General features: G+C 33.3%; 2 protein-coding genes across 5 annotated transcripts in view; one reads left to right on the top strand and one right to left on the bottom strand.

Annotated features, from left to right (window-relative positions):
- Positions 1 to 3,180: 3,180 nt before the first annotated feature.
- Positions 3,181 to 5,825, top strand: LOC140669921 (uncharacterized). The gene is made up of 4 exons (XM_072900134.1): positions 3,181 to 3,511; positions 4,451 to 4,678; positions 4,995 to 5,202; positions 5,315 to 5,825. Exons 1-4 carry the CDS (start codon positions 3,442 to 3,444, stop codon positions 5,823 to 5,825), a joined length of 1,017 nt encoding a protein of 338 aa, XP_072756235.1. The 5' UTR covers positions 3,181 to 3,441.
- Positions 5,826 to 7,358: 1,533 nt separating this feature from the next.
- The window catches only part of LOC140669920 (uncharacterized), a 35,455-nt gene continuing 30,646 nt past the window's right edge, over positions 7,359 to 12,167 (bottom strand). For 2 of the 4 annotated variants that reach the window (XM_072900132.1, XM_072900133.1), the window contains one exon: positions 7,359 to 11,785. In XM_072900132.1, coding sequence (XP_072756233.1) covers positions 11,595 to 11,785 — 191 coding nt within the window. In that variant the 3' untranslated portion in view covers positions 7,359 to 11,594. The remainder of the gene's footprint in view (positions 11,786 to 12,167) is intronic. The other 2 variants (XR_012047429.1, XR_012047430.1) reach the window with 2 other exon arrangements.

Below are 12,167 nucleotides of genomic sequence, written 5' to 3'. Positions count from 1 at the left end.
TATATTTTTTGAAGATACCGTTTTGTTCAGCGAAAATCCAGGGAGGAATCATTATTAATTATATTTCTGTATCTTTTAAGATTAGATTTTTTTTCATGACAAATTCTTTAAAAATATAACTATCGAAAATATTAATTATAAAGCTTTATTGTTACATTCATATGTCACGATTTTCAATTAAACATGATATTATATGTACATGCGTTACACTTTGATTATTTTATTATTTATGCACCTTGTATAATGAGACCTAATTCTTGCTATTTTCTATATCGCCCCGATAGCTTGCGATGCATCGACAATTAGCACAAGTGACATCCATTCTTTATTTGCATCGTACGTGCCGATTGTTTTGACATCTATATTATCATACAGGCAGATTTCGTGGAATTGCTATTACTATTTAAATCTTTTTCAGGTTTATAATGCCGGACTAATTAAAATATATTTATAGGTAAGCAAATAAAATTATATATATAAGTCATTGATTAATCATTCGCTTTTAAAGTTTTTCTCCTTCAATATCGTATGTTTAATAAACGTACTAAATTCTTTTTAACAGAATAAATAAAATAGAAGATAGTGGAATATAAAATAATATAATAAAATATTTATTATAGAATATAAAAAAAGGAGAGATAATACAGTCTTATCATAAAAAAATTGGAAATAAATGTAAGTATCGTCAATCAATTTTTTATTTCTTTTGTGTAACTCAGTTCGCCAAAGTATTTTCCAATTTTGACGCAATGGTACAAATACAATCAGTCGTAAACTCATGTGAGACGCGATGAGTTCGCGACACAAATTCTAAGCGAAGACCCACTTTCGTGTACGTTCAGTCTCCTCCGCGGGAGTTTCGTCTCGTCCAGAGAAGAAAGAGGAAAGATATCCAGAACGCGCGCAAAGAACGACACGAGTGCAGCGCGAAATTAATGCTGGCTCTTGTTCGTTCGTTTGCCCCTGGAATTCTCGAAGCGATCCATCGTGAATCGTGTTTTGGCGGTTAAGGAGGGGCCTTTCTCCGGTTAGTGGGTCGAAGAAAGTAGTGGCCAGAATGGTGGTTTACCTTGGTTAATATTTGTCCGTCGTTTGACGTCCGACCCAGGTCATCGATAGCGATGACGTCTAACGCTATTAGTATTAGAACTTCTAATTGAGAATGTTTAATTGACATACTTAAAAACAATAGCGTTTCTCATAATAAAAATGGAACTTTTATTTTAAAACAAATTTATTAGTTTAGTTTCTTATATTTCAGATGTCAAATAAATTTTGATATAAATTTCAAAAATAATTAAGATAATTATATAAATAATTAATAATTAATAATTATAGTAATAAATAATATGTAATAAATAAATAAATAAATAAATATATATATATGTATTAATTATTATATAATTGTAATTATATAATAATTAATTCATTATTAATAATTAATTTTTTATAGCAAATACGGAAAGTTTCCTTGGTTTATTTGTGTGACATTTCAAATGTATAGTTTCCTTTGATTGAATTAAATCGTATTAAAATGTAGAATAGATACCATTATTTCCCGCGATTTCGAATGACGATTTGATCTTCGGAGTTAAAGTATCGATGATTAACACAAACGACCCACAAACATGTGGGCCATCCTGATCGTGTGCGGGGGACAAACGAGTTTTTACGTAATCTCATGGAATAATCGTCGATCGGATGCTGCGTGCCTCCGATTTCCTTCCGCAGTTGCATCGGTGAAGAAAAAATATGATGGTAATTCCGACGTGCAGTCGCGCTTGTCGAAGCGATTAGATTTACATGACGATTAAGGCGGAGTAATCGCGTGTTCGTGACATTGACGTCTCGTGATGTGCGAAGAAACTATTTATGCAATTACAATATCTAACCGATGATTGTTTCCTGACGATGAATGACGACAGAGTAAGTACCCGGTCGCTTCCTTCGACATAATTATATAACTTCGGAGAAATCGCCATCTTTTTCCACGGTATTTTTTTATTGATATTGTAAGAAATTTTAATCTCTTCGATTTTGTCTCGTAATTTTATCAAACTAGCACGCGTCTGTCCTTGTCTCTTCAACATGTCTATCTCTGATATAAAAATGCCTTCATTAGTGAATGGATAAAATGAAATTTTTCGTGCTATTATAATGAATCAAAAAATTTATTAGAAATTCTTTTTTTTTCTTTTTAAGAAAAATATTTCTTTTTACTCGGCCCATTTTAGTCATGTCAACACACGCTTTGCTCCGTTTTCTCAGAGTCACGCACGAACCGCGCCCACGCATTCATGCGAGAAAAAAGAAAAAGCAACGTAATCGTAAGTGATTTTGCAGCAGATCAATAAACAGCCTATCGCGATTTTTTTTCAAACGGTGAAAGCCGAGAGACGGTGCTCGCACGGAAAAAGAAAGAAAAATCCCCGGTGGCGTGTTATTAAATTAGAAAACGTTCACGCGCGAAGAGCTTTTTTGAGCCTGTTGGAAAGTGTTCCCTTGTGTTTATGGAAATTTTGCGCGGTAACACGTATAGAAACTTATTGTTAGAGAGGAGCAGAACAAGTCGGTATAATGTCGATAATTAAATTCGAAAGTAGAACATTTAGCAATCTTACACAAAAGTTGACACGGTTATTCAGGAACTGAAAATATTTTTCCTTATCTTGTTCCGATCTTGTCGCAATAAAATTTGTGACAACGACATTTTAATGAACGTTCGCCTTCACGGTTAAGAATCATGCGCGAGAGCGTAAAAATGCCCTCGAGATGACAATGCCTGGAAGGAAAAAATTTCCGAAGAGAAGCTCTACATTTCTACTTCCTGCCGCTTTCGACGAAAATTCCCCCCCCCCCCCCGAAAAATTACAGATCTATCAAACATCAAAGCTTTCCAATAATTTTGTCGTCTGAGAAAAATCGTCAAGATGACCTTCCTTCAGGGATAATAATTCTCAAAGAACAGTCCAGCGTCTTTTGTCCCCTACATTTGTAACCCTACGAGCGGAGGGGCGCGGCGCCGAGTCCCCATCTGGCGCTGGTACCAAGCTGACGGAGAGGAAGGAGGTCACCCGGTCACCCAGATGAGGTTCCTTGCCCCCTCGTCGCGTCGCGTCGCGTCGACGATGCCCAGTCCCAGGGTGCCCCACCGTCTCGACGTACCTGACCAATCCTGTCCCCTGTTTTCGTGCCGACCGTCGAACCGGTCGGCGATCCGACACCCGCGGTACCGGCGCCGTGTACAGATTTAAGCTTCTTCTTTGCCGGGCAGGATCTCCGAAGATCCATCTCACCCATAGCACGCGTTGTCAGTGAATCCGTCCGGCCGCGCGAAAGTATCCGCGCGATCTTGATCATCCGAGATCTCGCTGCTCGAAGGATCGTTCTCCGCCGAGCGCTCTGTTTTGATTTGAACAAACGTCCATTTTGGAGAACATCATGGCTGTGAGAGCTACGATTTTGGTGCTGATGATCACACTGGTGGTCATCACGTCCGCCGGATTGCTCGGTGAGCTGTTGGGACGCACTGTGAACGAAATTTGATTAAGTACGCCGATAGACGATATCGATGAGTCGGAGACTTCAACGTCCGAATGCACGTGTGTTTGCTTTGCTCTCTGATCGGCGCGATTACCATTATTTTGCAAATCATATGATAAACAAAAGATCGTTTACTTTTTATTTGTATGAAAAAGAAAAAAATTGTTAAATTTATCTATTATTCAAATTGATTTTATTATTTGAAAATAGTTACATTTTATGCTACTTGACAATTTTATAAAGAAATCTATTTAAATCTTTTTTTGTACAATTTTTAATAATTTTAAATATAGATTGTTTATTTGTGATTATGTAAATATTATTTAAAAAATATACACTGTGTATAATTTCAAATCAATATATATTTCGTTTTAAATAAACATAAAATTGGCTTTCACATATAAATCTGTTCGAATAAAGATACGATAATTAGAGATAGGTCTTTTAATTTTATTTTCAGCGACTTTAAATTTTCTTTATCTTTATATTCTTCTTATCCTCAAAAAATCTGACAAAAACTTATCCTCAAAACTGTCATTCAACGCCTCAATTCAGCGAGAAAGTCCGCCGGAAAGTCCAATAGAAATTCCCATTGACACGCTTAACATCCAGCATGTAGTTCCCCGTATCTATTGTGAGTATAAACGCTGTCGTAGCCTGATTCGTCATTCCGATCGTCAAGTTAGAAAAAGAGAGAGAGAGAGAGAGAGAGAGAGAGAGAGAGATTCAGCAAAGCAAAACTTTTACGGCGCAGTGAAACGCGCGTAGAAATTCGGCTTCCATTTGACTTTCGATCGATGGCGACTTTCGTTTCGTTCCGATTTCTCTGCACCGAGTTTCTCTGCCCGTGCGCGACGTTTCTTATCTCTCGCACCAGATGCATCACCACGTGTCTTCTGTCCCACAGAGACCCTGCTCTCGTGGGACCTGCCGGAGATCGAGGCGAGATCCACCACGTCGCAGTCCAAATGCCTGTGCCAGACTTCCGGTTGTCTTTGCTGCGTCGACCTAAATCTGACAACCGTGATCGATATAAGTGGCCCGGTTTGCATCAATCTTAGACAGAAGGAGCAGAATGTGTCTCTGAACTTGACTTATCGTGATAATCGCATTCACAATGCGACGACAAAGATCGGCAAGTAGTCACAAAAATATTATAACAACAATAATGATAATAATAATGAAGCATCTTCTCTGCTTACATTGAATGTCGAAATAAATCAAATGCAACTTTAATTGATCAACAGAAATTCTATAAATTATTGTGTATAAAATTATATAAATTATTTATTTTGTGATAAGTTATACACATTACTGTGAAATTATAAATTAAAAAAATAAAATTGAAACGTAATTACACAACTTTCCCCATGCAATCTCTATATTTTATACCTTCACATATTTATCGATATAATTGAATTTTCAATCTGTTTTGTTCGCACTTTTTGCAGCAAATGCGGCCAATAAACCGACATGCATGAACCTCTTCTTAGACGTGACGCAAATCTGCGCGAGATTTACATCGGTTAAGCAGGCTGACATCGGTGGCTACGACGGTTGCATAGCGATCGAACCGGTTCTGGTAGATAGAGCATTAGCCACGTACCATATGGGATGCTTCAATTTCCACCAAGGGGTCCGACAGATAGAAATGCCCGCGTAAGTAGTACCTCTACAATACTCTCCGGAAGCGCATGTATCTCATATTATAACTCACGATTAATCTCAAAATTTCTCTGTCCTTTTTTTTCTTCCAACAAATCCTACGCAGCATCACGGAGACGACGGAATCCGTCGCCGAGACTACGGAAGAGGAGGATGACAGCTTAAACACCGACGCGCTGATCGCCGCGGTGTCCGCCAGCGCGGAGCAGGGCATCGCGATGTTCACTCAATGGCTGGGTCTCAATCTCAATCCGAAGCTGAATCTGACAGGCAAGGAGAACGAGTCGCCGCAGCAGAACCATCAGCAGCGAGCCGAATCCTCGAGATCGGCCCGTAACATGGCGGACATCGAGAGAAACGACGAGCGGTTCAAGCAGCTGCTGAGCGCCCAGGACAACGTTCTGAAGGGCTCGGCGACCATCGGACAGGCCAATGGCATGGAGACCACCTTCGTCTACTCCAAGCCGGCCGATTTGCTGGCCGAGAGAAATGCTACTGAAGAAGCCAAGAAGAAACTCGAAGCGGAGGTCACAGCACCGCAGTACCGAGTCGTGCCGAAGGAGTCGAGGAGAGGAGGAAGGGCGTACAACATTCATCAGCACATCAATGAGATCTGATGCGCTGAACTCGGTCGTCGATGCGGGAAACTGATTCCCGACGACGCCTTCCTTAGAGCTTTAGGATGCCGCACGTAGACTATACTTGTATGTATGCACGCGGAGCTGGGCTGACGGAGAGAAGATCGTCCCTTTGTTCGGCTGTTGCTCGTCAAAGGTTACAGGTAGCCACGGGTAATTTAATCTTTATGATTACGATCGTGATAACATCATGATAATATCTTGATATAAAGATGGTAGATTGTCAACCGGTAAAAAAATAGAGAAGATAAATCTAAGAAATTAAACTGATAAAAGCGTTTATAAACATCTTGAAGATAGAGCGATTAATGTTATTTAATGAAAAGAAATAAAAAGCCCTTCTTTTTATTGTCAGGAAAAATATAAGAATTGTCATTAAATTTCTTGGATGATTTCATTTGAACTATATATTATATTTGAGTAAATAATTCGCAAGCTTTGAGTTATGCAAGTTTTCTGCAATTTTCTTTCATTTTGATGCGCGATTTTCGTTACATTATTCTATTCCATAGTATATTGAACAATAAAATTTAATCTTCATTGATTTAACTATCAGCTAATACGGCGAGCGATTATTTCGATTTAACGCACGTGCGTTTTGATTTCGCAAAAACAGCGCTTACACTTGCCCAGCTCCATCAGTATGATCTCTCGTGTTTGTGATCACAAGTTTGCTCTCGATTTCACTTGAAAATCGTCCTCGCTTTCGGGACGATATTAACCTTCGATAATCACTCACAAAATCTTGACTTAAACGTACGTTCGATCCGCTATGGTTTTAACGAAAAACAACTGGTTCAGAATCGCTAATTGCGATTCATTTATTTTAAAAATAAGGAAGAGAAATAAAAATCACACACGATGACATGAAATTTCAATAAATCTGCAAATGTCGTCGAATAAACGTAAACAACAAGCATTTTTTGTATATTATTTATTTCTTCGTTTTTTTTTTTCGCGCGTATCAAGTATGGAAAATGCAATGTTTTGTGTCGCTTGTATATGCAAAAATTAGAGTTGCACTTGCACTTGTTTGTTGTAAACCGCCATTTATATTCAAAAACGATATATACGGAGATTTCTCCGAAAAAAAATAAAAATATAATTACATATGCGTGTGTCTACGCAATCGATTGCATCACGATACAACCTCAATCTTCCGTTATTTCGCGCGTAACGCGTTCTTTAATTAATGGTATAAATTAAAATATACAGAACAAGATAAAAAGCTAATATGATTCCTATATTATACTTCAAAATCGCATGTAATTTTTATGAGCGAATTCTTTCTCAACGCGACGCTAGAGTAAATTGTACACTTTTGCACACTATTTATATAGCTTAAAAGTTGAATAAAATTATTTAACGAGGGATGCATTTCTTTACTGATTTAATCTTTTCCTTGTAAAATTATTTTTACGCCATCAACAAGCGAAAACGTCCATCTTTATTTAATACGAAAAATGCATAAAAAATGTTTGATAATCTTTTTCTCTGAAAAATATTTCTTACGGTAAAATAAAAATAAATAAAACGGGAGTATCTTTCGAAGAACATATTCCTTGAAAAATTCATTCTTTAAAATTTTATTAGAGAATTAATATATTAATTATTAAAATTTATTGTTTTAATATTCATACAACCAAAAAAAGTTAAATCGTAAAAAATAAATTGATCTGTATTCTACATCATTTCTGAGAATCTCTATACATAATGTTTGAATTATACAGCTCTGTAAAATGTACACGTGACTTAAATTATAATATGATGACGATCGTACGGTCTGAAAAGAATTACAAAGGACGACATTGAAGTTTGGAAGACGAACAATAACTACGTTGTGTAGCTTGGTCGGAATGTATGCGAGTTATACGTATGTCTCTTATATCTCTAACAATAAAAATTAAATGTATAAACGAAACTTTTCGTATAAAAATTCTCATCAACTCGTTATGCATGATAGTTTCGAAATTGCCAACATTGATTCTGAGAGATGATAAGAAATATAACTTTCTTAAAATAATCATCAAATATAAAAAGAAAATAAATTGAGATAATGAAACAATTCCTTTATTAGATAAGTTAATTATTATCGAAATTATCTTTTTTAGAGAACATATATGCTTTCTTACAAATATCTCGAAAACTTTTTATTCAACTGATATCGAAAACTAAAACATTATTATTATTATTATTATTATTATTATTATATTATGTGTAAAACGAAATAAATATACCAATAATTTTAAGCGGAATGTCGAATTTTTGACAAACGCCAATTATTTTTGAAAGTTTAAATCAAACTTTTATTTTCTTTTTTTCGCTTCATATATTAAGTATTTACTCTTTCATGATAAAACTCTTATACTAATTAAAATAAATGGAAGAAATACTTCCGGAATTACTTATTCTCATTTATTCTGCAGAGCATACATTACACTCGCAATGTAGCATCGTCAAGATTAGCGACAATTCTAAATACTAATCATTATTATTAATCGATTATACAAGTAGTTACACCTTGGAAAATTGATATAAGAAATATATCTGTGTATATATCACCGTACATATTTATATATAAAACTACTTTTTACGTTTTTCTTTCGTCATCGCAATTATAAAAAAGAAGTCTTCAAGAGAAAAAAATATTACAGATCGACTAGATGCTAATAATGTTGCTTCCATTTAAAGTAAACGCGTGTTTCGATGAAAATATATATGTATATGTATAATATATATAATATAATATATAGATATGCGCGCTTTTCTTTATATATGTGTTTTTCGTCTTCGTAGTAAAAATATTTTTTGGGCTTCATCTTTGGGCGTCTTCGTTAGTCTACGGTTAGAAATTAATTCTGTCCCTTAATTCTGCGATAACATTCCTGAATATCGTATGCCTAATTGCAAGAGTTTGTGTAAAAAAAAAATGTATAAATAATATTAAAAAATGACAAAAAATCTCTCTCGTCAAATATCTGTGTATTTGAATAATATTAGTTAAAAATAATCAAATACGAAAAAGTCAACTCATTATTGTTTTAATAAAGAATTGGATGATAAAATTCGATTACACTCCTCTTGGCCACTTTTTTTTGTAACAGCTCTGTATTTTTTTCTCTGATAAAATTAAACCCTCGCGATTCAGGCATACACATATTACTCTCGATCAGGCCGTTATAAATAATCCTTGTCGTAAAACTGATACCTCGATCAATTCCGTCCATTTCATTGATTTTTACTCATACGTCCATAATAAATGTCGTTTCACTCGTTATTAATAATTATACAAAATATTACAAAAATCGCAGATTATTTTTTTTTCGTTTTACAAAAATAAATCGTCTATTAATCACACTAATTGGAGGACTTCGTTGCATATTATATTCGATAAGTATTCCGTTAAAATTCCTCTCAATTTATTCATTCAATTCATCTATTTCCTATTCGTGTATACTGTGTGAATAAACGTGAGAAAACGCGGTCGAAAGCTTGAACGATTTTTCGTTACATCAAAATACGTCTAGTAATTTTAGATAGTATTAAACGATGATTATAAGTTATCGATAAATATTAATGTTTGATATATGTGAGGTAACCGAATAAATATCGGCCATGTTGTACGATAAAATGCTTTTGATTCAACAGCATCCGCTTCATTCGTTTGATTATATGAGGTCAGACACATTGCTTAGTATTGATTCGATTTCTTTATGAGCGATCATCAGTTTTATAATTCTCTCTTATATCGATGTAATGAAGCAGAAATCTCTTGATAATGCCTTATAAGCACTCTTCGTTGTCCTGGCAAGCTCCTGGTTTTGAATATATAATGAATATACAGCGAATCTCTTATATAATTTCGTTGAAACTTACCGCAGACGCAAAAATGAGCTGGTATATAATTTTATTATCCTGTCTTCAAAGTTTTAATTCCAAAGATGTGAGACAAACAGATCTGCTCTTCCCAGTTGCGCTTCTTTAAGTATTGCGTCCATTTCTTCTTAATGCATAAAATTTTGCAATCTTCTTCAGTAAGAAAAATTTGATCAAATACGAAAAAGAACTAGAAATAATAAAATTATAATATAAGGTGTAGAAATTTAATATAAATTTGTCTCACGAAATCAGAATTAAGAAAATGAAAATGACTCACAACCTTAATACTACACAATTAAATTGTTAATGATTAATAGTTCTATTCCACTCGCCGAATTCAGTTATTATAATTTTATTTATATGGAATATTAATTTTAATTTATCATTTATTTGGTATGTTTTTGTAATACAAGTCATACTGAATTTACGAAAGATTACTTCGTCAAAAACTACGCATTATTTTCTCTGACTAAACAAACTCATATTATCATATTTTCTATGTAAATAAATTTTGTAAAAATATTTCTACATCGAATAAATTTAAATCCCAATAATTTTCAAATTCTAACATAGTGTCAGTCTGCATATCAAATGATATGTGGTCTATTGAATTTTATATAATATCTTTTACAATATCATGTAATTCAATTTTTCTATTATTTACAGGTGTTTGTGGAAAATTAGAATTGTACGTGATTAATACACTGATGTAATAAATACGTGACACAATAAGTACGTGATACAATAAGTATACAATATAATAATAATACAATATAAATATACAATATAATTGCAATGTTAAGTGCGATTATATAAACTCGATAATTTCTTAAGTTACGTTCTAATGCAATGTAGAAATATTTTTACAAAATTTATTTATTTAGAAAATATAATAATATGAGTTTGTTTAATCAGAGAAAGTAATGCGTAGTTTTTGATGAAGTAATCTTTCGTAAATTAAAAAATGAAAAAAATACGTTTTAAGATAAATCAGTATGACTTGTATTACAAAAACATACCAAATAAATGATAAATTAAAATTAATATTCCATATAAATAAAATTATAATAACTGAATTCGGCGAGTGGAATAAAACTATTAATCATTAACAATTTAATTGTGTAGTATTAAGGTGGGGAAAAAACCTTAAAAAATTTTTAATTTCGATAAAACTCTAATATTTAGAGTTTTATATTAATTTCTTAACTTACAATACATACATAATATGTTGGTACATAGGTAAATAAATTTAGAAATATTTCATTCCGGCCTGAAAATGCTTCTAGGGTGGAACCATACCTTATATGAAGAGTAATTTTTTTATATATCTTGAAAATTATTCGAGATATTGAAATATGTTTCATACAAAAGTTTTATGATAAAAACAGGTCTATTTGACTAGATTAATAAAATTTTTTAAAAATAATTTTTTTCAAAGATTTAAAAAAAAAAATTTTTTTATTTTTTCAAAATTGTATTAATGCGATTAAATAGAGGACTTGTTATTATAAAACTTTTGTATAAAACATTTTTCGATATCTCCAATTTTCGAGATATATAGAGAAAACCGATAAAACGGCTCAATATATAAGGGGTGGTTTCATCCCTTAGAATCATTTCTGGGCAGCAACTGAAAATTTCTAAATTCATCTATTTACCCCCTCTATACGTGTGCAAAGTTTCATTAAAAGCAGAATTTTTGGGTTCGCGAGGCTCTCTGTCAGTCTACCTCGATTTATCGCGCATTATTGCCAGCAATAATTGTTATTATCGATATTATTATAATATTTGCAAAATGTGAAAGAGATTAAGCTTACGAAAGTGCGAAAAATTCGGAAAATCGTTCGTCGTCGCGACTTTTACGTGAATTCACTTGACGGGTTGTCTCGGAGCGGGAGGGTTAACCGGAGCCAGAGTCAAGGAGTCTCTCTTCTTTCTATTCACGCGACGTCCTACGTGCAGGACAACGTCTCCAGCCTTCACAGACTTGAATTCAGCGATGGCCTCAGCGTGGGTCATACCGTGAAGAGGTTTCGAATTTATCGACAAAATTTCGTCCCCTGCAAACATAGGAAATTTCGAAAAATGTTAACTGTATCGTGTTTGGAAAAGTGGTAACATAATATACATAAAAAATGTTATAAAATCATTATAGTCTAAGAAATTAAGGCATAATTTTTTAATATAATGGTATGAAAGTATAATTATTTTACTCTCGAAAATTATCATCACAATCTATAAACTGTATTTTCGAAAGGATATTATATTTTAAATATATATAATTATAAATTAAACACATATTAAATATAATTAAATATATAAATTAAATATATATATATATATATATATATATATATATATATATTTATATTACAAATTAAATTTCAAATATATAATTAAAGAAAAAAGACAAAAATGTTTTATGTAAAAAATCGTCTGATA

Source organism: Anoplolepis gracilipes, chromosome 10, assembly GCF_047496725.1.
Source record: "Anoplolepis gracilipes chromosome 10, ASM4749672v1, whole genome shotgun sequence".
NCBI lineage: Eukaryota > Metazoa > Arthropoda > Insecta > Hymenoptera > Formicidae > Anoplolepis > Anoplolepis gracilipes.
Note: the sequence above shows the minus strand (reverse complement) of the source record. Positions and strands in the feature narration are given on the sequence as shown.